The sequence below is a fragment of the Mesocricetus auratus genome, unplaced genomic scaffold (genome assembly GCF_017639785.1).
Source record: "Mesocricetus auratus isolate SY011 unplaced genomic scaffold, BCM_Maur_2.0 Super-Scaffold_100003, whole genome shotgun sequence".
Lineage (NCBI taxonomy): Eukaryota > Metazoa > Chordata > Mammalia > Rodentia > Cricetidae > Mesocricetus > Mesocricetus auratus.
In genome coordinates this window covers 42,802,342-42,827,395 of record NW_024429188.1, presented here as the reverse complement: position 1 = coordinate 42,827,395, position 25,054 = coordinate 42,802,342, and the positions used below count along the sequence as shown (strand labels likewise).

Genomic DNA, 25,054 nt, shown 5'->3' with positions numbered 1-25,054 from the left:
TATTCAAGACAGCATGCATGAACTGGAAAGGAAAGATTTGCAGACAAGTATGTGTTAGACATACAGGAATCATTCAAATCATGCTTCCACTCGAAATGATTTCAGTTTGCCCAGGCATGTGGATTTCATGGACTTCAGGTGATACATTATTTCAAGTTTCTCAGAGAATTGTGTTGGTGGAGTCAGGCATCCAGATGCAAGTTTTTAAATTCTCCGGCACATCAGCTAACTCAGCCTCTCTGGTGTCCTGTGCTTTGACTGTTTGCTGATGGGAAGCAGATGTGGATTCCTCCCAACTCCCAGTTCTGTTTATGTGTGGTCATTTCTTTCTAAAACTCAGTGGAATCTCATATTGCAATTTCTGAAGTCTATGAGTGGCATTTCTCTCTTGTTATTGCTGCACCTCCATTTTACCATTCAAAATATGAGTATCAAGCCATTGACAGTTGATTAAAGTGTGCTTACGGGCATGAGGACAGATGGAGGAATGACATCATGGCTCCCACTTCCCCATCTTCCAGATGGCACTTTCTAAGGACAGATAGCAGCATTTCCTCTTAGGCACAGCTCGCTGGCTCTCTGGTTGGAACAAGCTCTGTTTCTCTTAGACATAGACAATGCGGCTGGCTCCCTTCCTTCACTTGGGGATGCTGAGGCATTTCCAGAATTTCTTGTTGAAATTAAAACTTCAAGCATTAACTACACTTCCTGCTTCAAAAATTTTAATTAGACACAGCAAGAGAGCAGCCTGCTGACTTAGAGTCCTGACCTATTTTTGCATGAAATGACTCATTGTTGGGATTGTATTGAATGGTGGATTTCTGCCCTGTGTTTATTACCCATGCTGGATTTGTCTTCTGATGGTAAATGTGAAGGAGTCATATGCTCTAATACTGCTGCAGGGTTTTACCTGGATTACTAGGACTCTACCACTAATAACATTTTATATGCTGTGCTTTCAAAGTATAACTTGGTTTTTCAATCAAAGAAGAATTATACTGCATATCCACTTTTATGTTTTCCTTGTTTTATACAAGGTAATGTCTATGTGCTCACCTATATATATGATTCTGCAGTATATTTACTTATATGCCTGAGTAATATATCGTAATATATCGTATAAATATGCTGGAATTGTGTTTATTTACTCAATTCAAGTTTGAGATGTTTCCAGAAAAGCATTACTGTGTATAGCATTGCCATGCCATTGGCAAATACACGTAGCCACTGTTTATCTACAGTGTACAAAATAACAAGTCTCAGTATGATGTTTTCATATACGTAGTTGGCTTGTGTTCAGGTTCAGTCTCCCACTGCCCTCCCCCTCTCCCACTAGATTTAGAGTACTTACTACTTTTGCAGGACACAGGTTCAGGTCTTAGAACCTACATGGCAGCACACAACCTTCTGTAACTTTGGTTCCAGGGGATCTGACACACATTTCTGCTCTCTAAGGCAGCAGGCATGCACACAGTGCACAAATATACATGTAGGCAAAACTTCATGTACATATGTAAATAAAACTATCCTTAAAAAAGAAACCCTGAAGACACTAACTACACAGACACTTTACTCAGCTGTCTGTCTGGTGGTGGCATGCTATAAATCGTCATGTATCACTGTCAGTTATAATAGAGAACGGGGCATATGAAATGTGCTGCTTCTCACACAAGCTCTACTCTGCATATTTCCTACCCTGTTCCTTTTCTCTATTGATTTATTTACCTTTCTGTTTGTTATTTATTTAGGGACAAGCCTGAAACTCATTGGGTAACCCAGGTTGACCTCCTCCAGTGTTGTTGTTACAGTGCTGTATCCCCGTGGTCAGTTTTTTTACGTTGCTTAACTACTGGAAACCACTAATCTATCCTTTATTTCTGTAACATTAAAAACTGTGAAATAGTAATTTGAAATAACACAAATGCAGGCCTGATATGATCCCTCACATCTATAATAATTGTACTTGGAATGTAGGGGCAGAAGCATTGTCACAAATTTAAGGCCAGCCTGGTCTGCATAATAAGTTCCAGGACAATCTGGGCATGAAGCAGCAAAAAAATGGAATAGATCTATCAGCTCTATCACACCTGTAACTTCACAACTTAACCTGGTTACTCTTGTTTTGGTGATGTCTAAAGTCATTCCTTCCTATTAAAATGAGGATAATTATATTGTTCCTTCCGCTAGAACTTAAATCGAGGTAAATGAGATAAAAGAAAGGTAGCCTGTGGACTAGAAACTACAATGAAATAAGCAGGCAGAAAGAAAGACCTAGTCACAATGAAGTCTTCCTAAATTTTATTGGCACTGAAATAGAACACAGATTGAGCATAAACCCCTCCAAAACAATTATTTAAAAAATAAAAATACACAAAAAACCTGAATATAAATTCTAACCTCCACAGCCTCTGTGGGGGTGGGTTATTGCCCCTAATGCAAGTAGATTGCCCCCACAATTCCAGGTTTGAATTTAGCCAATATAGGGCAGCTCACCAAGTGTCAATACATTTCACAGCAATGCATATAAGACTCCCCAAGTTTAAGTAGAAGGGGCATGGGCTGAGGGAGGCTCTGGGCTAGGGGTTCTGCATGGAGGGACAATACAGCATTTTGGGAACTGATCCCTGGGGAACAGGCAAACAGCAACACTAAAACCAAATATTAAGTACATTTTAAATGGGTTGTATGACCTATAGTGACAGGTAAATCACTAATACTGAAGTCTTCTTACACTTTGTTTTTTGGCAAAATATCATTTTTTAATCTAGTATATACTTCCCAGACATGGGGTAGGGGTGGTAAAAATAATGAAGCTGAAACGATCCTGTCCCAAGACTAGTATCTCTAATAGTGCATTAGCAAAAAAAAAAAAAAGTAGAAATCAATATCAAGTTAGATATCACTAGAATATATAATACTGGTAAAAATTAGAAGAGCACACATGTGATAAAGAAAAGAGGAAGCAGCTGCTCCACAGTGGAGACAACGGTGTGGGGGTGCGAAGGGACAAGGCCGGAATACCCAGAAGCTTCCCATACGGAGCTCCAAGGGACACCACAACTAGTGATGAGACCTGGCTTGGAGATTTGTCAGAAGCAGGGCCCGCTCACCACTCTGGACTGGGTAAGGTGGGGAAGGGTTACTGAGTGACTGAGAGACAAGCGCTGCTCTTACTCATCATAATGTGTATCTGGGGGAGGACTTTAGAACCCCTGGCAGGGAAAATACTACAGCCAGGTATAAACGTTTCTCCCTTTGTGGCAATACCTTTAGGCACAACTGGCTAGGTTTTAGAGTACTTGTCCTCTCTGTCCTAGCTGGAAGAGATCTGGAGACTGGAGAGGGCAGGAATGGATTCTGAGATGGAACCAGCAACATGAATGAACATGGGGATAGCCTTACCCACAGGCCTAACCTGATAGAAGGAAGGCATGGTGGCAAGAGGTTTTCTAGGTTGTTAGTGGGCTCTCGTGAACGCACTGTTTCCTGCATCCCTTTATCCCTCCTTGGTTGGAAACTGAGTCCCTAAACACAGGGACAAGGCTTATTGGGGCCCAACATGGGAGGTAGAAAAAATAAGAATGACTAAATTTCTCTTTACCCTCCAATCGTTCCAAAACCTAAATAACTCTAAAAGGGATGGTCATTAAGAGGCCAAATCCTAGGTCAGCTGACATACGAAATGATATAGCCGAGGCCCTACTTCTGTCCCTAAACTACACAATATCCTAACTTTGCACATCACAGGACTTGCAAGAAACAGGAAAGGGATGGGAGCTATCTATCAACCTATTTCACACTTGAGTCCCAGAGGAAAACAGTGAGGGGGGGGGTGCTTGTCAAATCAAAAGGAATGAACTCAGGCTGGGGAAACATGAGCTATTCTAGCAAGCTAGGTTGAATGTGACAGAGAAGATGGAGATTCCATTCGCACCACAGTGGGCCATTTCTTTGCCCGGGGATCTGAGTGAAGAGACTGAAGGGCTAAATTTGGTCCCATGGTTATGCTGAATGCTTGGCATGGCTCCAAGGCTTTTCTAGTTAGTGGCTCAAGCACAGTGTTAGTTGGGCAAAACTATAGGAGGATGGGGACAGGGAAGAAGGAGGAGGGGTCCCTAAAAGCTGGAGGCCCACTACATGGACTCAAACTCATCAATGCGCTGTTTGGTATTGCCCTGCCGGATCTGGCGCAGGGTCTTGTATTTGTCTCGTCCCAGTCGCATGTTTTCAGCATGGATCATGTCATTGGCAGTCTTCTTGGACTCATCGCGGGCATTGGCCAGCTCTGAAGTGAGGGCCTGTGAGGATGCAAGAGGAGTCACAATTATCTCCTTTTTTCTTCTCTTCCTTACCCGTAGGTTCCCTATGCACTCGCACACACATGAGCATGTGTCACATGCTCACAGTGTAGGATACATTCATGATGGCTACCTCTTGACAGCAGAACAATCAGAATAATATTCCAAATAGTCAAGTAGCAATTTGGTTAGCTAGATATTTTCTGAATATAAGATACGAGAGTGGTGCCAAGTAGGAAAGAGCTAAATGAGGTACTCTCAGATGTGACTGGTAAGTAAAAATGTCTTCCCTTCAAGTGTCTATAGTCCCAGCCAGACTCCTACTCAACACTGGCATGTGTTTTGGAACATTAGTTAAAGATGTGTCACAGTGCCTTAGCCTGTGGAATATTTGTTTACTGATGCAAAGATGTGTTGCTTTCTTTTATTTTTTATTTTTTGGTTTTTCAAGACAGGGTTTCTCTATGTAGTTTTTTTGGAGGCTGTCCTGGCACTCGCTCTGTAGACCAGGCTGGCCTCGAACTCACAGAGATCCACCTGCCTCTGCCTCCCGAGTGCTGGGATTAAAGGCATGCGCCACCAACGCCCGGCGTGTTGCTTTCTTTTATGATGCATTTGTTTAACTCTCTGAAGCTGAGTTATTTTGCCTGTCTAAAAAACCAGAATGGTCTAATAAAGAGCTGAAGGGCCAATAGCTAGGCAGGAGAAAGGATAGGCAGGCCTGGCAGGCAGAGAGATTAAATGGGAGGAGAGAATTGGGAAGAAGACACCGAGGAGCAAAAAAAGGAGGAAGACATCAGGGGCTAGCCACCCAGCTATACAGCAAGCCATGGAATAAGCAGGAAAGAAAAGATATAGAGAAATAGCAACAGGTAAAAGCCCAGAGGAGAAATATAGACAGGATATTTTAAGTCAAGGAAAGCTGGCTAGAAATAAGCCAAGCTAAGGCCGTGCATTCATAAGAAAGAATACACTTCTGTGTGATTTATTTGGGAGCTGGGTGGAAGGCCCCCAAAGAGCAAAGAGACAGAAAAGAAAGAAAAACTATAGGCATGGGCTCCAGCATGTGTACTGTAGCTCTAGTAGTGGTCATGAGCTATTGAGTCATTACTCCTTATCTGTTGGGCCTGCCTGAATACCTTAAGATGCTTCTGCACACGCTCATTCTTCTCAGCCTCAGTGGTACGCTCCTCTTCACTGCGGTCCTTGGCCATAGCATCAGCCCGCAGCTCAGCACTGGCCTCTGCCCCATTCTCATCCTGCTCATCCTGCTCGTTCTCAGCAGGCTCTGCCACGTGAGGAGTACTCATGGCAGTCTTCAGCTCAGCACGGGTCTTCTCCAAGTCCTCCTGTACCATTTGGGCCTGTCCAGTGATAGAAAGAGAAGCGCTGGCCATCAGATCAGGTAGTTTGTCATAGCCTAATCATACCTAGAAAGTCTAACAAGAGATCAGTTAGGGCAAATGGCTTTATTGGCTTGATCCTGGGATTTTTTAAAATTGAAAATAAGAGTGAGTGTATCTACTTCCGGTATCAGGAAATTCTAAAATATTTGAGAAAGCTTTGAACACCTCCCATAATGACTGTAAAAAAGCTGTTTGTCTAAAAAAAAAGGGGGGGGAGTCTACATCTAGGAAATGCAAAAACTGGAATATACACATATAGCATACTCTTTCCCACAGTGCTTTGCTCTGGATTCTGTATCTTACCTTTTGCTGCCATTCCACAGCCTCACTCTCCTTCTTCTTTCGGGCCATTTCCAACTGAGAGATCCGTGATGTCAGCTCTGCCATTTCCGAAGCCTAGAGACATATTAGAAGCCTGTAAGCACTTGACCTCTGGATGTTCAGGGTCCAGGTGCCTGTAACCCCAGTTCCTCTGCAGAACTGGTAGATTAATTGGCTGTTCCATTTCTTGTTGCCCTGGTGACTGTTTTAACCAAATTACTCTACCCTTTACACCGTCATAAGCCACAGCTCCCCTCCTAGACTACAGGCTTCCTTAAGACAGACAATTGGTCATCTTTGCTCCCATTCTTTCCCTCTTCTCCTCTTAATGTTGCCAAATGTACATGCAGTGGGGCCTCAGCAAAGCTTAGAAGTCACTGCTTGAAGGAGCAAAGTTTCACTGCTATCCTAGGGCTCCACCAAGACTGCTACCAGAACAAATAAATATGAGTATCTCAAGGCTATCTATGCAATGGGGAAATGTTTATGCATACCCTTATGACTTGAGCAAATTTCTAATGACATCTTTTTTCTAAGAGATACTAACACTCCAATACTACAAGCAAAGAGACTATATTAAGGAAATTGGACCCTAGATTCTTAAATTCCAAGTCATAGAACCCTAGTTTGTAGGGAAGGAATCTTTCTCATGGAGACAAAAAAGGGTTGTAATCCTTCATCAAACACAGCTGTGACCTTTGACAAGTCTCTCAGCCTCCATGATTCCCAATTTCCTTGTCTAGTCACATTATTCTGTACGGGCTTTAATTCCGTGGGGCTAATAAGGAAAGAAACAGAAGAAAGCAAGGAAAGAAGAAATGTGGCTAAGCCAACACATGAGAGGTACTCTCCCCTTTCCTAAGAAAGAAGGTTACAGGATCAGATCTCTATGTGAGAAAGTAAATGAAACGCAAGGGCTGTGGAAGACTGAGCCATACCAGTGACACGACAGCTTGCTTTTGAAAGAACTCTTGGAGACCTTTGGGATACAAACAAGCTAGAAACACTCAGCTAAACAAGCAAAGGGATTTATAAACTGGGGGGGGGCAAGCCAGAAAAAATGCATGCACACAGCCCCAGCCCAGGATGCCACCTTACCAGCTGTTCCTGGGTCTTCTTCTGGTCCCGAGAGGCTTGCAGCAGGGCCTCCTTGGCTTCTTCAGCTTCTTGACGCTCTTTGGCCAGTTTTTCAGCCTCGCTCTGGGCACGCTTCCGTTCCTGCTCAAGTTCTAGGGCCCTGCGGGTCTGTTCTTCCAGTTCTGATAGAAAAGGAGGAAATTGATATAGGGCTCAGAGATGAAGATGGCACACTAACTTGCTTCCTGGGAAATTTCCACTTCATGGTACAGTAGGGAAGGGCACCAAGAATTTTTCGAGAAATTCCTTATCTACTGTGTGGACACACCTAGACTATGAAGCCTTGTTGCACAGCTCAGGGAAAAGTGTGCACCTTATTGTGAGGTTGTGGGGAAAGTCAGTGTCCACAGTGACTCCAAGCCTCACCTTGCTGAGCCTTCTTGGTCTGCTCCTCGATCTGCTTCAGCTTCTCCATCAGTTCTTCTTTCTCCCGTTCAATCTTCTCCTTCTCTTTTTCTGCCAGCTCACGCTTCTTCTTCTCATTTTCCAGCAGAGCTCTAGAGAAGGCAAGGAGGGATGGTAACAGGATAACAAGGCTGCATGGCATCCTTGAGGAGTTCCAGGACCTGAGTCTATTAGCCCCCAGCCTCCCAATGAATGACAGAGCTTGCAAACAAGGACCAATCTCACTTTCCTCCATCACATCACTGACGCACAGATTTCTATGCTCAGTCCATTTACCTCAAATTCATGAGACCTAAGAGGAATGCTGGTACTGCAAGTAACCAACTAGATCTCGACGTTGCTCTTTCTTGTTCTCAAACTTCCATCTGCAAAATGATTTACTAACTTTTGCACTTTGTCTTGGAGCTTTATTGCAAGGGGAGCTTGGGTTTTGTGCTTCAAGTCTACAGCTAGGGCTAACTTTGCCTTCCTTAAACCCTAGCTTTAGGTTCCCCTTTCCCAGACTTTGTTGCAGATATAGAGTAAGGATTTGCTCTTTCTGCCATCACTACTCAAGCAAGCACTGATTTTTTAAAGACTTTATTTTTATTTTATGTGTGTTTTTCCTGCGTATATACAATATGTATGCAGTGCCCAAAGACTCTAGAAGATACAAAATTCCCCTGGATGTCGATTTACAAATGGTTGGAAGCTGCCATGTGGAAGCTGGGAACTGAACCTGGGTTTTCTGCAATAGCAGCGAGCATTCTTAACTGCTGAGCCATCTCCCCACTCCCTAGGAAGCATTCTCACTCTCAGACCTTCAGAATGCTTGGCACCCACTTTTTCATAGCACTTTTCACTATTGCATATGCTAAACAATTTGTTTATTTTTATCTGTCTTCTACAAGAATAATGGGTGGTGGTGGCAAACACCTTTAATCCCAGCACTAAGGAGGCAGAGGCAGGTGGATCTCTGTGAATGCGAGGCCAGCCTGGTCTACAGAGTGAGTTCCGGGACAGTCAGTGCTGTTACACAGAGAAACCCTGTCTTTAAAAACTTCTACTACTAGAATGATAGCTTCACAAGATGAGGAATTTTTGTACTGCTCAATAAATATTTAAGAGAATTAATGATATAGTTTTTGTACCTCAAGACTATGTAAGTAAGACAATGTAAGCATATATGTTTATGTATTTCCTTCATTCTCTGTCACTAGACTGTGAGGTCCTACAGGGTATGTTCTAGTTCAGTAAACTGTTCCCAAAATCTTGGTAATTTATTTTTCTCCTTAATAAATGAGAACTATGGCATGTCAACATAGCTCAACGATAGAGTACTTGCCTGACATTCACAGAGCTTTGAGTCCAAACACCAGTGTTGGGGGGAAAAGTCAATCTTAGTTGGGGGGATGCACATGCGCTCAAGTACCCACACACTCATGCATGTATATGTGTACACACATACATATATACACATAACACATATAATTAATGTTGCCCTATAAATATATATATATATACATAACACATATAATTAACATTGACCATAAATATGTATGTATGTATGTATGTATCAGAACCAGGTTCGTTGTGAGAAAAAAATACATGCTCATTTTTAATTTTTATTTTCATTATTTCAGACAGGGTTTTACTATTTATTCCTAGCTGGCCTTGAACTTACAGCACCTTTGTGAGGCTGAAAACTGATGCAGTCACTTTGAAAATCAATATAGTGATTGCCCAGAAAATTGGGAATTGATCTTCCTCAAGATCCAGATCTACCACTCTTGGGCATATGCCCAAAGGACACTTCACCATACCACAAGGACTCCTGCACAACTATGTTCATAGCAGCTTTATTCACAACAGCCAGAAACTAGAGACACTCTAGATGTCCCTCAACCAAAGAATGGATAAAGAAAATGCAGTATACTTCCACAGTGAAGTATTACTCAATTATTAAAAACAGTAACATCATGAAATCTGCCGGCAAATGGATGCAACTAGAAAAAACCATCCTGAGTGAGGCAACTCAGACCCAGAAAAACAAACATGGCATGTACTCATTTATAAGTGGACACTAGCTATAAAGTAAAAGATAATCATGCTACAATTCACAGACCCAGAGAAGCTAACTAACAAGGAGGGCTCAAGAAGGGACACTTGAATCTCCCTTGTAAGGGGAAACAGACTAGATTACTCAGGTAGGGGTGGGTGGGGATGGGAGAGTACTGGAAGAGGTTCTTCCCTCCAGCAGCCTCTGAAATCCCAGACTTTTGGTGCCTGTTTCTAAGCAAAAATGTCTGGGCTGAGACTGAATTTATGGAGTTTCCTCTCCTCTACAGTTCAGAAGTCCTGGTCTTGGAATGTTAGGACACCCTAAGCAATCTAGGAAGCTTTTAGAACCTCCCTTACCAAAGCAGTAGCATGAGGACCACTAACTCCAGCACTATAGCACCTACCGCTCCATCTGCTTCTGGTGTTTCTCCTCCCGAGCCTGTGCCTTCATCTGCTGAACCTCAATGGTGTCAGGCTTCCGCCGACGCATGTAGAGCTCATGATTACCCATGCACAAGGCCAAGATCCTCTTGTTAATCCGAAGCCGGGGAGCATAGAACACAAAGTCCTGGAGGGAAAAGAACAGTTGAGTTTTTAGGGCTGATAAGATGGCTCACATACACCCTGGAGCATACACATGCGTGCGCATACACACCAGTAATAAGATAATGAACTGATACATTTTTGAAATGTTGAGAAAGAGGTGAACGTGACCTGGCTTCTGTAAGCTAAACCCAAAAGTACTGAAAAGACCGTGTAATCCAGTCATTTGCACTGCAGTCAGGATACTAATCACCAGGGTAAGGAAATGGTTTTTCCCAGAGTCAGTTGTCAGGCAGGTGGTAGACTTGAGGCTAGAACTCATGTTTCCTATCTTTGACATCAAGTGCTCTTTCCACCAAAGCATCATTTTGGCCAGCTCTGCTCGGGAAAAACAGCCTGGGACCAGCAAGATGGCTCAGGAACTAAATGTGCCTGCCACCAAGTCTGACAATAAGAGTTTGATGGCCAAAACCAACATAGAGAAAGAAAACCAATTCTAACAAGTTGTCCTCTGACCTCCACGTGTGCATCATGGAGTGCATATCCTTCCACCTCCTCCACACAAAATAAACATGGGAAATCCAACATTGAAAATCTTTAAACATAAAACAGCACCTTAAAATACGTTATCTTAAGTGTCTTCCTCTGCTATGATTTTTTCCAGTTTTCAAAGCAAGTTTATTATTAATTCACAGGTGGGAGCTTAAGAGAGCCATGACCTTGAGTTAAGCCAATATGGAAGTCAGTCACATGGTGGCAAAGTAGCCATATTGCAGGGAGATCTTTACACAAAGTGTAAAAAAGCCCAAAGCACCAGAGAAAGCACATGCGGTTCTAGTCAGCATTTGAAACAAAACCACAGAAGAGAAGATAATGGAAAACTTATGTCCCTACTGCATCAGGATACAGTAAGATAAGCACGTCCAGCAGAACCTCATGGCAACTAACAAACTAAACTATGGGGTAGTAACAAGGAAGGAAAAACACACTGTCTCATTAAAGAGATAACTATTCTACTACTTCTTTACCTTAGCTTAGGTTAGATTAACCTTTTAAGGAGAGGTACTTCCTTGACCTAGTGATTGACTGGCCCAACTGAATTAACTCTTAAGAGAACAGACCTTGTTATGTCTCTCTACCTGAAGTCTAACTACAGTTCTAAAATGACTCTCAAAGGGCCTCCTATAAGATAGACAGTACTCTAGTCAATAGGTACACCATGGGTGTCTAAACTATTTCTGTAATCCCTAAAAAGTGTGTTCTAGATACAAGAAAGAAAGCTGTAAGTACACAAATATCTGAATTTCTTAAGCATCAACTATCTTGATTGCTATTTGTTTTTAAAAAGCCTTTGTGTTTTACTGAGGACTATGTACATGAGCACTTCACCTACATCCTACTTGTGTGACTCCCCAAAACTCATGACCTCTTTTTTAATTATTATTGCCACATACTACATAAACTGTCAAGTTAAATAATAATTAAAAGGCACATTTTAGAGGGTATGTTAATGCATGTATGTAATTCTAGCACTCATGGGCTGAAGCCTGAAGGTTACTTTAAGTTAAGGCCAGTCTGGGCTAGAGTAAAAACTTTGTCTTAAATACTCTTGGGTAAAGAGATATGTGTAAAGCAAATGTTTAATCTTCCTTTATTAAAAGGTAAGTTTGTAATGTCACCTTTGGATTTGAACTTCTGGCTCTGCCTTCTTTCCACAATGAAACATGAGTCATGTACACAAAGAGTACATTTTGGGGACTTAGGAAGGTGAGGCAGTGGCAAAGCAGCAGCACCTAAGTCCTGAAGCTCACCTCACCCACCCAAAGGGAGTCTGATAATAGAGAGGAACCAAATAAAGGATATCGCCTGGCCATTTCTCACCATCAATGTCCTCTTACATTTTATTTTTCCATTTGTGCTTCTTGTTCCGTTGTGTACAAGTTATACACAACAGAATATAGAGATACAGACAAATCCAATGACGTGTTTGCTCTTAGAATTATCTAAGCCTTGGCAAAAACCTGTCATGCATAGTCAGGAGGAATCACTCACCGGGGCTTTTTTGTCAATAGGCTTGATGACAAATTTCTTATCATTGAAGGAGATATTCCTGATTTCACTCCAAGGGAAGCCAATCTTAGGAGTCAGTCTGGAGAAACAGAGGCCAATAACATCATGACAAATGACAAAGCAAGAAGGAAACAGACCTAGTGTCTTGCCTTCACTGCCACCATTCCCCTAACACAAACTTCTCCCTTGAAGAGACAGACTCACTGTTAACTCAGCTACTATTATTACTTATTACCCTTTGTTTTGTTCCATTTGGGGTAGAAGCAAATACCTTATAAAAGCCTTCCAGAGGATCTGCAGCAATTTAACCGAGAACCTTCTACATAAAACCATTAACTTCAAGAAGATAAATAATGAACTCAGATGCCGGTGGTAAATGGAATAATAATCTAATAATTTCATCCTTACCAAGAGCAGACCAAGGAGGTGGGGATAAACAAGAAAGAAAACACTACAGCAAGACTTATAGGTCAAAAGACAGTACATCATGAGACGTGAACTTTATGAACCCTCACAAGACAGACTCTAGCTCAGAAAAGTTCAAAAATCATAAGGGTCACATTTATAAATGTCCTAGTAGCTATAAGAAAATGAAGATAAAGGAAATATGATGACCTAATTTTAAAGGCTTAATTAACCCTGTAGATCCTAATACGATCACTTGAACATATAAATTAACATTTAAAAGTATAGATACATGTTCACATCACTGTAGTTTGAATTATTTTTGCATGGGGAAGCAGATGAGACAAGGTCTCACATTGCCCAGGATGGCTAGTTTTATGTCAACTTGACACAAACTACAGTCATCTGAAAGGGTGGGACTTCAACTGAAAAAATGCCTACACAAGATCTGACTATAAGGCATTTTAAAATTAGTTACTGAGAGCCCACCCTTTTGTGGGTGGTGTCGTCCGTGGGCTGGTCTTCCTGAATTCTATCAGAGAGCAGGCTGAGCAAGCCATGGGGAGTAAGCCAGCACCTCTTCATGACCTCTGCATCAGCACCTGCCTCTGGGTTCCTGCCCTGCTTCAGCTCCTAAGCTCACTGCTTTTAATGATAAACATGCAAAACTGAATGAAATAAAACCTTTCCTCTGCAAGTTGCTTTTGATCATGGTGTTTCATCAGAACAATGGCAACCTTATACTAAGTAAGCCTCGAATTAACTATTGGCCTTGAACTCCTGATTCTCGCTGTGTTTACTTCTTGAGTGCTAGGGTAACAGGCATGCACTACCATACCCAGAATAATTTAGATATTCAATATTAAATGAGCCCTGGCAAGCTAATTTGTTGAAAGCTAGGTTCCCAGATAATGGCATTCCTAGTGATGACGGAGCTTTGTGAATAGGGCTTGGATGAAGGAAGTAGGTTATTGGGGGCATATCCTCGAAGGAAATATTGGGATTCCAGTCCCTTCCTCTTTCATTGTCTATTTCTCAGCTGCCATGAGGTCAGCAACTACATGCTCTCCACCATGAAATTCTACCTCAATACAGGCCCGAAGCAACTGCATCAAGTAAATACACAAGCCAAAATACATCTTTCCTCCTTGAAGTTGATTTCTCCCAGGAATTCTGTTATAGGTATAGAAAGATGATTAGTACACATTTTTATTCTCATAGCAGTTCTTCGAAGTGTGGTATATATAGTTTCCATTTATGACACATCTCAGCTGTAATGACATTTCAAATATTCAATAGTCACATGTGGCTGGTGACTACATAATAATAGTACACCTTTAGTTAACATAGGAGTAAAGAAGCTATACAAACACCTTGGCTGGACTTCATTAGGTAGAAAAATAATTGAGGTGTGACTCAAATGGGATAGCCTTGCTCTGTGGTAAGGGATGACACCTATGTTTATGAGAAGCCTCAGGTATACCTGTCATTCTGCTCATAGATGTTGAGTCCCAAGGCATCCACACCCAGCCATAGCTCTGAGCCTTTCTTGTTCTTGATGCTGAAATAGTTCACACCATACATCTCCAGGTCTTGAGCGATCTTGAGATATTCCAGGACAGCATCCTCCCTATATGATGAAGAATGGGAGAGAGGGACTGTCACACAGTAGCTCCCACGTCAGTCGCAGAAACATAAAAAAGCCAGCTTGATCTGTGTTTCTGACCACAGTATTGCTCACAGGATTAGGAAATAGATAGAACGTAAGCAACTGATGAATAACAAGAGTATGCATCAGTTCTGTTAAATAAAACCTGCTGACAGATGAGGCTGTCCCTCATCTTTGGGAATATCAGTTGTACGGAAGCTATTCTCCTTCTTTTTCATGTGACACCCTCTTAGAGAAGTGCATCACTAGCAGAATTTAGACAGAGTGCTGATGGGGAGATGACATTTGCTCCTCAACCATCAAATACCTTTACAATGTTTAAAGAGCTCCTTTACCATTTCTTTTTAGGGGTGGAATCACTAGTCCAGAAACTTCCAGGAGACCCTGATGTTCCTTCCTTTTCTCTGCAGTCAAAACTGATTAGGATGTAGGGAGTGGTGGAGCATATCTGTAATCCCAGCATCACCTGTAATCCCAGTACTTGGAAGGTAACGGTAGGAGGATTGTGTGTTCAAGATCAGCTAGGCTACATACTGAGATCATTTCCCAAAAAACTTCTGGGGCTGGCACGATGGCTCAGCTGGTCACAGCATTGACCAGCAAGTCTGACAACCTGAGTGCAGTTACTGGGACCTACACGGTAGAATAGAAGAAGAGAATAGACTCCCAAAAGTTGCCTCTGATCTCAACGTGTGCACCCCAGCATGAAGCAATGGTGCACAGGCACATGCACAAGAAAGGGGGGAGAAAGGGAGGGAAAGCCTGCATGTGTGCATCACATAAAATACATATGAATGTAATAATTCAAAAAATTGTTGATCTGGGTTAGTGAGATGCTTCCATGACTAAATGTGCTTGACATACAACCTAACTACCTGAATTCTCTGACCTTCAAACACTCACTGTGACACATACACACACAACATGCATCACACACACAAACACCATGGAAAATAATAAACAAAAAATCATGTCTTAATTTGATAATTAATGATCTTGTTTACATTAAAATTTTGCTCTTACAAATAAAAATAAAGGTCTAAAACTAAATCACAGTCTTACAATGACTCAAGTTTGACTTCCATATTTAAGTACCCAAACCATCCCTATGTCTCTGTCTTAAAATCCAGCAATATTCCTAATCATTTGCCTCTTCATTGTAGACCCCATCCTCATTCTCCTTGCAAGGACAATGAAGTTCACAGCTGGTAGGAGAGGCTTACCTGAGCATGCCTCGGTGTTCCTCATGCCACACCTGGATCCGCTCCTCCCACTGGTCCTTGTTGAGTTTGTGCTGCTCCAAGACTCTAGAAAGACAGTGAATGATCAGGTAAGCAGAGATCACAGGCAGGAGGGAAGGGAAACTCACTTAGCTCTCTACAGTGTTGATGCAAATGTGAAGTTAGCCCACTGAGGTATTGCTGGATCCATATTGAAAATTAGAGTTGAATACACTGAAGCAGACATAAGGAACTTCCTAAAAGAGCTCCAAGAACAGATGACCAAACAGGACAATTGAATCACCCTCTTTATTCATTCATTCCTCATCTATCCATCCATCCATCCATCCATCCATCTACCTATCTATCTATCTGTGACAGGGATCCATCTATTTACTTGATTGTTTGTTTGAGACAGGGTCTCTCTATTATGTAGCCCTGGCTACCCTGAAACTGATTATGTAGACCAGACTGGCCTCAAACTCAGAGAGCTTCACCTGCCTCTGCCCCCAAAGTGCTGGGATTAAAGACCAAGCCCTCTTCATTCCTTTAACCACAAAGGTAATAATGTGTTGAATCTCCAAACTCAACAATAATACATCAGGAGTCTGTGTTAGGGGGCTAACAGTACAGATAGGCAGGGATATTCTCTCCTACACCCCCTTGGGGCCAAGAGCTGGTATTCATAAGACACCTTGGATACTGGGCAAGAAAGCAGTCCCAAACTACTCTGAATGAAACCAATAGGCCTGGCCCATATGTTAAACAAAGCTTGTTTTAAATATGCCATCTCAGACATCATGACACTGACTACAAAAGTTTCCTAGGGCACAATTACTATCTGAACTATCTTCTGATGGTATGTGTATAGGCCACAACTCCCATTCCTCTAAGGATTCCAGAATCAGGCTTGCTTAGTTTTTCTTCTCCTGTTCTAATTCAAAAGCCTATGGAAACGGCTTTTGCAAAATGAAACAAAACCTCTAAGGTTAAAAAAAAGAATAAAGACATTGGGAGTTCAGGTCAGTTTTGCTTCAAATGTGAAAAATGGGGCAAATCAGAGAGAGTACCTCTGTTATCTTCTCTCCTTTCTGAGCCAGAAAAGAAAGAAATCGCTTTGCTTTGTTTATTTGGCATTGTCATGATGTTAGAACAAAAATATTAAGTGTTTAAGAGCTGCTTTCACCTTTGAAGTTTACAAAATCAGAAAACTCTGTATAATGGTACCCGTGGCTTGCATATTTTTCTCTCTTTCTCTCCTGTGAATTTCTAAAATAAAATCTCATCAGTGAAGAAGAAATGAAAACGGGGGAGGACAAAACAAATCAACCCATCTTTGGTTCTACGTAAGCACCTATCTCCAGGGTAATGAAGCTTTGAAATCAGGAAGAGAAAGCAGGAAAATGCTGTTTGGGGACCAGAAATACAATCGGATATAATACTATATGCAAATGTGTCTCTCTGAGCAGCTCAACAGTCTTTAGACAGAACCTAGTGGAAAGAAACTTATCTGGCACCCCACATGGACTGGGGACTGGCCAGCTTTTGGTTGCTACCCACTCCCCACTGTAACCAGGCCAAAGAGACCAGAGTACCACCTCACCTCTGGGGCAGCAGCTTATCTCCTGCCAGGTAGCCAGACTTGTGCACTTCCTTATTGAAGTCCCCGTACTTAGACTGGACGGCATAGGAGGCCAACAGCACAGCAGTTTCAGGCGGGCAATAGATGTCATCATTGAGAATGCCCTCCTTCACTTGCAGAAAGAACAGGCGCTGGGTGATATCCTGGATCAGTTCCTCAGACACATCCTCTGGGTAGAACTTGGCCCGGAACTTGAAGAGCAGTGGACTTTCCTTCCGCACATCCTGTGCAGTCACCTGGGAGGAACAAGGAGGTTATGTAGGCTCTCAAATACTAGATTTTGGTAGTGGGAGAGTGCTGAGAAATTTTAATTTCAAGTAACCTCCAAAGCCTGAGAGGCCACTCTCCTCATAATTTAAAACTAAACTAAACTAAACTAAAACACAGAAGTCACTGGGAAATCTCACATATATTTCTTCCCCTTGGAAATTTTCTTCTTAAAATTTCTAATACACACTGATGACAGAAGCCACCATTACCTGACAATATAGCTCAATGATTTCAAATTCTGGGAGTAGGTTTAAGAACAGTCCTCTCTTTTAAGCTTCTTTTATAAAATGTATTGTAGTTTATATTTTTTTCTGTATTGGGGTGCTGTGTCAAACGCATGGCTGGCACCTATGTTGGCCAGAAGAGGTCATTAGACCTGCTACATCAGTGCTGGGAATGGAACCCAGATCCTCTGGAAGAATAGTCAGCGCTCTTAAGAGCTGAGCCGAGAATCTCTCCTAACTCTAAAGCTCCTCTTTCAAGTATTCTCCTACTTTATAAACTATTGCAGAAGTGCAAATCTAATTGAAGCTGCAGAATTGGCTAGGTTAGACACTAACCACATGAACTTCTAAAGCCTGAAAATGGCTCCTACTTTGTGGAGCAAAAGTGGCTACTGTTAGGGCCAGCAGCATGACTCAGAGAGTAAAGGCATTTGCTTCCAAGGCTGATGACCTCATTTAGTTCCCAGGGAACAACAAAATGGAAGAAAGAACTGGCATGTTTACCATGGCATGCATGCGCGTACACATACACATACATAGTAAATAAATGTAATTCTACAAAGTCTCCATGCTTTAACAAAACAAGATCTTTGTTTTATTAGCAAAAGTGAGACAGCCACCTCTAAATACAATCAGTAAAATGAGCCACAACACAGTATCCAGTCCTGTAAGGTCAAGTCAACCAGTTTTGGGAGTATGGAGTGGGAAGTCTGTCAGGTGTCTGCAGATGTTTAAGGCATTTGGGCTCTTTCTTACAGCTCTACAGACCTCAAGAAAGGGATCTCAGCACCTGAAACCACCAGAAGCTTTGGTCCACAACAAGTCTAAATTAAAGAATCCTCTCCACTCCTTTTGGGGTGGCCATCTTGCTCAGAAGTCAAAGTTGAAACACAACAACTTTGCCTGAGTTGAGTTCTCTGCCTATATTTTGATGAAAGTCATCAGTAGGGCTATGTGGAAGCAAGAAGATCAGATGTTCAAGGTCACCGTCTGCTGCACAGAGACCTTGAGATCTGTCTACAAGGAGAAATCCTTTCTCAAAATAAAAACGCAGGGTGGGAGTTATGGAAGCTGCAGAACCAACCATGCAAACAAGTAAAAAACACCTTTTGTCTAAAAATGACACAATCCTATATAAACATGGAAATCTTTGTCTGACTTAGGACAGCTGGGGAAGTCTGGTTGTTCCCCTCCATGTAACTTGGTAAACTAACAATCTAAACACTGTTCCCTTTGTTGTTCAATATATTACTAAGTATCTCAGGGTTGCTAGCAAGTCTATGTCATTAGCTGGAACAATTTCTGACAGCAGTAAGTGATTACCTTCTTATTGAGTTTCAGCCAAGTAGAAAAAGCTTTTGTGTCCTGGTATTGCAGACCAAAGAACCAAACTTCCCTCAAGCCAATTGTTTTCACCACCTGGAAAAGACAAAACAGTCACTGGTTTAATATCTAGCCCATGCCAGGAATTAAAGAACATAAAGATGGAACTAACTTATATTTATCCTTAAAGGGTTTAAGGTTCTGCCAGTCTGGAAAGAAAGTACACCTAAACAAGCAGTCAAGAACTGATGTCTATTGGCAGTTAATGGTTCCTGGAGCAGCGAGAGTCCATCTTCTTCAGAGATGTGGCCTTTAGTAGGTTTCCCATACTCCAGTTAGTGACTCTATACCTATGAACATACTGGCAAGACTAATTAGACTCTGTGGGTTAAAAAACTGAGAACATGAAGTTGGGAGGGCGAGGGTCTGAAGGTAGCTCAATGGAGATGAATATGATGAAACACATTGTATATATGTGTGAAATTCTTAAGTAATTAAGAAAAATGTATTTTAAAAGGAATTACTGTCATACAAGGAGTCTAGATTTAAAAAAAAGAACATAGAAGTAGAAGGGGAACGATTTAGGAAAAGGACAAGGCCCAAAGGATGAAAAGACAGTCATTATAATAAAAATGCAATACACGTGTATGAAAATGGCACAAATCCATGACTTTTTTCTTTTTTTGGTTTTTCGAGACAGGGTTTCTCTGTATTGTTTTGGAGGCTGTCTTGGAACTCGCTTTGGAGACCAGGCTGGCCTCGAACTCACAGAGATCCACCTGCCTCTGCCTAAATCCATGACTTTTTACAATTAACATATGATTAATACATAATAATGAATGATAAAAGAAAGAACTGATATCAACTTCTCTCCCCACTAAGTGCTAATGTGAACACTGGTACACACCAATACCTTACTTACAACCACTATCATCTTCCCTATGACACAAGTACAGTGATGTTCATTTTACAGATAGCAATAGTAAAAGTCCAGAAACAAAGTGATATGCCCAAGGTGCAGATAGTAAGTGACAGAGTCAAGATTTAAATTATGTTATATTTCTAAATCAAGTGAATTCTCCTACTTTCTGCCACTATTTCCCTTCTCCTATAATACTATATAGCTATCTACTCCCAGAATAGATTAGAGACTATAGACAAAGATTCTCAGGTTGACTCCTGAATCATAATCTTCTGGGGATAGTCTCATATATTATCCTTTGCCACTTTTTTTTCTATTTCCTATAAAGAATATTACATAGGGCATGGTAATACATGCCTGTAATCCCAGCCCTCAAGAGGAGGAGGTGGAGGCAAGAGGATCAGAAGTTCAATGTCAGCACTGAGTCCAGTTTGGGTTACATGAGATCCTGAGCTAAAAAGGGAGAGATGTGCTTACTCTGAGCACTCAGGAGGTAGAGACTGACTGGTCTCTGGTTTCTGTGAATTCACCACCAGCCTTGTCTACATGGCAAGTTCCAGGACAGCCAGGGCTACATATTGAATGTCTGTCTCAAATTAACAAAGGAGGCACATTTCAAAAGACACAGTGAACAAACAGAAAAGGTGCAGAGATGCAACTGAAGGAGAACAGAGCTCCTATGTCCCCAACTTAGGCCTTTAGGTTTTTATGGACGAGTTACATCTTTAGAATTGACTGAACTGATAGTCATTAGTGTCATCAATTCAAATTTCACAGCTGTCCTTTATTGATGACATTAATAGTCCCAACTTCCTCATTATCTGATTGGGGCAAACAATTATTAAATGATCTCACATGTAGGGATAGGTCTGAGAAAAAATTTTAAATCTCTTTCTAATCTTACATTTAACATAGGACCCAACTAAGAACTCTGATTTTTTTCCAATGCAGTTTCAGAATTCTAACTGAAATGTAACTGGTGGGAAGAAGAAAAGTTCCATAAACATTCAGATCCTGGAGAAAGAAAAAGACCCACTGAAGACAGTATAGACCACAGGGCTAGCATGCTTAGGTACTGAAAGGGTGGGGCATAAAAAGAATAGAACTAGTGAAGCAACAATTGGCCTTTACCTAAAACAAGAGGCTAGTTGTGCCAACTCAGAAAACCAAGGACTGAAGGGGATTTTGATAGGAACACTGCCTCTTCTTTTATGAGCATAGGGAAATCAAAACGATATGAATTTTCCACTTCCTTAAGCTCTTGAGCTTGGAGAGATGAACAGTCTCTCAACCAATGCTCAAGTTCCAAAATGAGGATACGGGAAGAAGGAAATACAGTCTGAAGTCAGAACTGATACTGAAAAAGAACAAAGACAAAAGAGATGGCCAGTGACTACAGGCTACAAGGAAATAGCCAATTATGGTTCACGGAGTGATGCGGTCCATTTAATCCGGCAACTCCAGGCTCCATTCCAATTCCAAGAACAAGGATATTGGGCCAAGAATTACTTGCTTCCAATTTTATAGTAGCCAAGACCTCCATTTCAGGTGGGGCAGGGCTGGGGGGAGGAAAGACCCTGCTTTTTCAAGTTACAGAAAATAATCAAGCTCTTTTTTTCTGGGAACAAACCTCTGTAGATCCAGTGGGTAGAGTACTTATAATCCTGAGAAATGGTTCCTTCCCCTGGGGAAAAAGTATTTGCTCCCTTTGGTACCAGACTCCCTGCTCATAAGACCTAAGCTAGTGTTCCTCAATGCTGCCCTTGAGAAAGCCTTAAGCAGTGGAACACAGTGAATGACTATACAAAACATGCCTAGGGGTACGGTGGAAGTGAGAGATACGCCAGAAGCATCATCAATCAAGGTGAGTGGGAAACTATCCCAATAAACACACTTTGGGTGAACAAGAAAACAAAAACAAAAAACCTAGAGACTGTGAATCTATTCTGTGTTCAGCACTATTTCCCCAAATAGTCTGTGGAGAATAAACAGGGTTCACACAGCATAGGCTAGTAAAGTGAAGACCAGATGTGCTATCAAACTGTCTTCAAATTAAGTGTGCATCCCACATATAAGAACTACTGTCAGCCTTAAAAGTGCGGTCATGAACTTACTCACAAAAGCCGTGATTGCCCACATGAGACCTACGTAAGATTTGAGTTAACATCCTGTCACGGAAAGGGCTTTGTGATGCCACACCCATCTTGGAAGATCTACAGGCAGTTATCAGTTGGTACCCATGCTTCTGTAAAGGGCCATAAGGAAACTTGCAGGTTAGGAGAGGGCAGACAGGAAAGTCAAAGAGGAACTAGTTGAGAATAAGAAAGAGATTGGCAGGAGTGGGAATTGAGACTAGTGGGAGTAAGGGAGGGGTGAATAGAACAAAATACATTAAGTACATTTATTGAAAATGCCATACCAAGCTTGGCATAGTGGCACACACCTTTAATCCTGGCACTCAAGAGGGAGACAAGTAAATCTCTGAGTTTGAGGCTAACCTTGTCAATAGAGGATAACCTGGTCAGGACAGCCAGGGCTACTACTACACAGAAAAACTGTCTTGAAAAATAACAAGAACAAAGAAAGAAAACCAATTATTACTTGTAATTTATAGATGGTAATATAAAACTACAAAGAAAGAAAATTGGAGTCCAATAAAAGAAAGAGATTTGCCTGTAAGAAAATCATTGCTAATTTCTAGGAGTCTCAGGGTATAAGACAGAGTCCCATTTCCCTCTGTTTTTACTTGCAGAAGTCAATTCACGAGTCAGTGCCACATGTCACCTTCCTCGCATACTACCTGTGTCTATGTGTGTAACAAACCAGCGACATCATAAGCCATCTCACAGTCCCAGAGCTGCATCGTAAGCAAGGCCAAAGCCCTTTAAGAAAAATACAGCATGAAAAAGTATGTGCAAAACTGCATCAGTGCCCAGACATCTGAAATGCACTAAGATTCTATTACAGGCTCAGCAGCAGCTGCATCACCACCCACCTAAAAGCAAATCGATGTTTAACTGGAAAAATCTGTAAGACTCTGCCACAACCTCTGCTTCTTCTGCTCCACACAGCTTGAACTCCAGTGAGCATCTTCTTGAAAGAACAGATGATACTCAGTCGAGTTTCTGTTTAGGGAGTACGCTAAACAAAGGGAGCTCACACAGGGTATAATTGACAGAAGGTACTGGGAAAAAGTAGAATCTACCCAAGTTGAGGCTCAAGCTATACCACTCATTCCTTATAGCTAGCTATGTGACGTTAAGCAGAACTTTCCCCCTCAGTTCCTCTCAATCCCTCATCTATAGTGGGGATACTACTAATATTAGTGCCATAAAAGATGTTAATAATCCTATAAAATAAAACCAGAAAAAAAGAAGTCCTAATGCAAAGTCAGCCAGTCAGAAAGTTTTGTGATTTTATGGTTCCCTCAACTGAACTCCCAGTACATTCCCCATATGTTTGGCTCTTTAAAAAATCGATTATTAGAATGACTGAGAAGCCAGGCAGGATCTCTCTCTCTCACTCTCCCTCTCTCTTTCTATATATGTATATATATGTGTGTGTGTGTGTGTGTGTGTGTGTGTGTGTGTGTGTGTGTAATAGCAATTAGTGAAAAAAGAGGTCATGAATCTAAAGGAGAGTGGGGAGGGGGGTCTATGGGAGGGGTGGAAGGAAGCAATGGAAGGGAGAAATGTTGTAATTATATTATAATCTCAAAAAGCAAAAACAGTGTTATTCATAGTGGTAGCCCTGCCACCTAGTGGCATGTACAAATTTCAAGAGGAAGTCATTTGAAGGATCTGCCTCAAGAGATTAAGCAAGCAAATGCAGTATGCCTGAAGCAAAATGTATTCTTTTTTCTTCCTCGCAGCGAGCACACTCACAAAAAGAAACCCAAGTAAGTGAGAGCAATTGTGGGCCCCATTCCCATTTCCCACCAGGCCCTGGGCCTCCTCAAGCTATGGTTTCCCATTGTTGCATGTTATTTATCACTGGGTGCCAAGAAATATGCTTCCTCTTTCTTTTACTTCCTTTCTGGTCATAAGCCAGATGCCTGCTGAGCTCTAGAATGGCCTTAGAGCTTTAGTCAATTCCTCTCAAGCCCCAGTTCTTCCAGAAGGGCTTCCTTGAACGCTGGGTCTCCAAGTCAGGCAGAATGGATTTCTTCCCCATGCTTTATCAAGCTAGAGAAAGGGAAGAGCTCACACCCTCCCACCACCTGTGCACATGGACCTCTGTGGATTGTCATCGCCATTTGCTTGCAGCCCAAGAGATAGTTGCTTAGTATCTGGTCACGTTCAGATACTTTCTCCAATACTTTTCCCCTGTGACAGCAAGGCTCTGGCCCTTCTAACCTTATAGGGTGGTTGTACTCTTTTTGTCTATGCTATCCTCTCAGGGGACCTAGGGACAGAAAACACATCTCTGAGGCATCTCCATGCTATAGCACCCTCATTCACCCCACACAGTGTATTGAAGTGGGAGAAAGGTATGTTTGTTGAGAACTACATATGAAACTATCTATTGCAACTTGCTAATGACATGACATACCAAGCTATGTTCTTTGTACTCTTAGGGACAGGATCATTGTGATGATAAAAGAACCTAGCTATATGTAAAACCTCACATATGTGTCCCTTCCAACCCAATTCACCATTTTTCAAGAATATAATATACTGAATGTACTATTACTAACAATAGTCATCATGTTGTATAATAGAACTCAAGGTCACTTTTTCATTTGTTCATTTGTCTGTTGAGACAGGATCTCCTGTTGCTCAGGCTGGCCTCAATTATAGTTATATACTCTTGAGAATGCCTTTGAACTCCTGATCTTCCTGCCTCCATCTTCAGAGATTACAGGCTACAACACCCAACTTCAGAGTCACTCTAATCTGAATGAAATTTTATCTAAAGCGCCTACCCAGGGACAATCTATAGTAGATGCTCAATAAATATAATTCCCAAGGCATTGCTCATCTAGATGATAAATTATCTGCTTTTCTCTCTCAGTCCTTTTCTCGATGATTATGAAAGACTAAAAGTTCTTAAGGGCTCTCTGTTTGGGAGGCAATAACCTTAAGAGTAGCATACCAACCAGGAATGCTTGCACATGTCTGTAATTCCAGGAGTCCGGTGCCTAAGACAGGAATATTGCT

General features: G+C 41.7%; 1 protein-coding gene and 1 non-coding gene across 2 annotated transcripts in view; one reads left to right on the top strand and one right to left on the bottom strand.

The window, feature by feature from the left end:
* Positions 1-2,281: 2,281 nt before the first annotated feature.
* The window catches only part of Msn (moesin), a 70,585-nt gene continuing 47,812 nt past the window's right edge, over positions 2,282-25,054 (bottom strand). Inside the window, exons 3-13 of the mRNA XM_005081148.4 lie at positions 18,974-19,069; positions 17,118-17,392; positions 15,518-15,601; positions 14,109-14,255; positions 12,203-12,299; positions 10,012-10,175; positions 7,529-7,659; positions 7,124-7,284; positions 6,008-6,100; positions 5,438-5,662; positions 2,282-4,298 (exon numbers count right to left, since the gene is read on the bottom strand). Coding sequence (XP_005081205.1) covers positions 4,134-4,298; positions 5,438-5,662; positions 6,008-6,100; positions 7,124-7,284; positions 7,529-7,659; positions 10,012-10,175; positions 12,203-12,299; positions 14,109-14,255; positions 15,518-15,601; positions 17,118-17,392; positions 18,974-19,069 — 1,638 coding nt within the window. The 3' untranslated portion in view covers positions 2,282-4,133. The remainder of the gene's footprint in view (positions 4,299-5,437; positions 5,663-6,007; positions 6,101-7,123; positions 7,285-7,528; positions 7,660-10,011; positions 10,176-12,202; positions 12,300-14,108; positions 14,256-15,517; positions 15,602-17,117; positions 17,393-18,973; positions 19,070-25,054) is intronic.
* On the top strand, positions 18,714-18,851 carry LOC121140106. Its single transcript, XR_005876937.1, has one exon.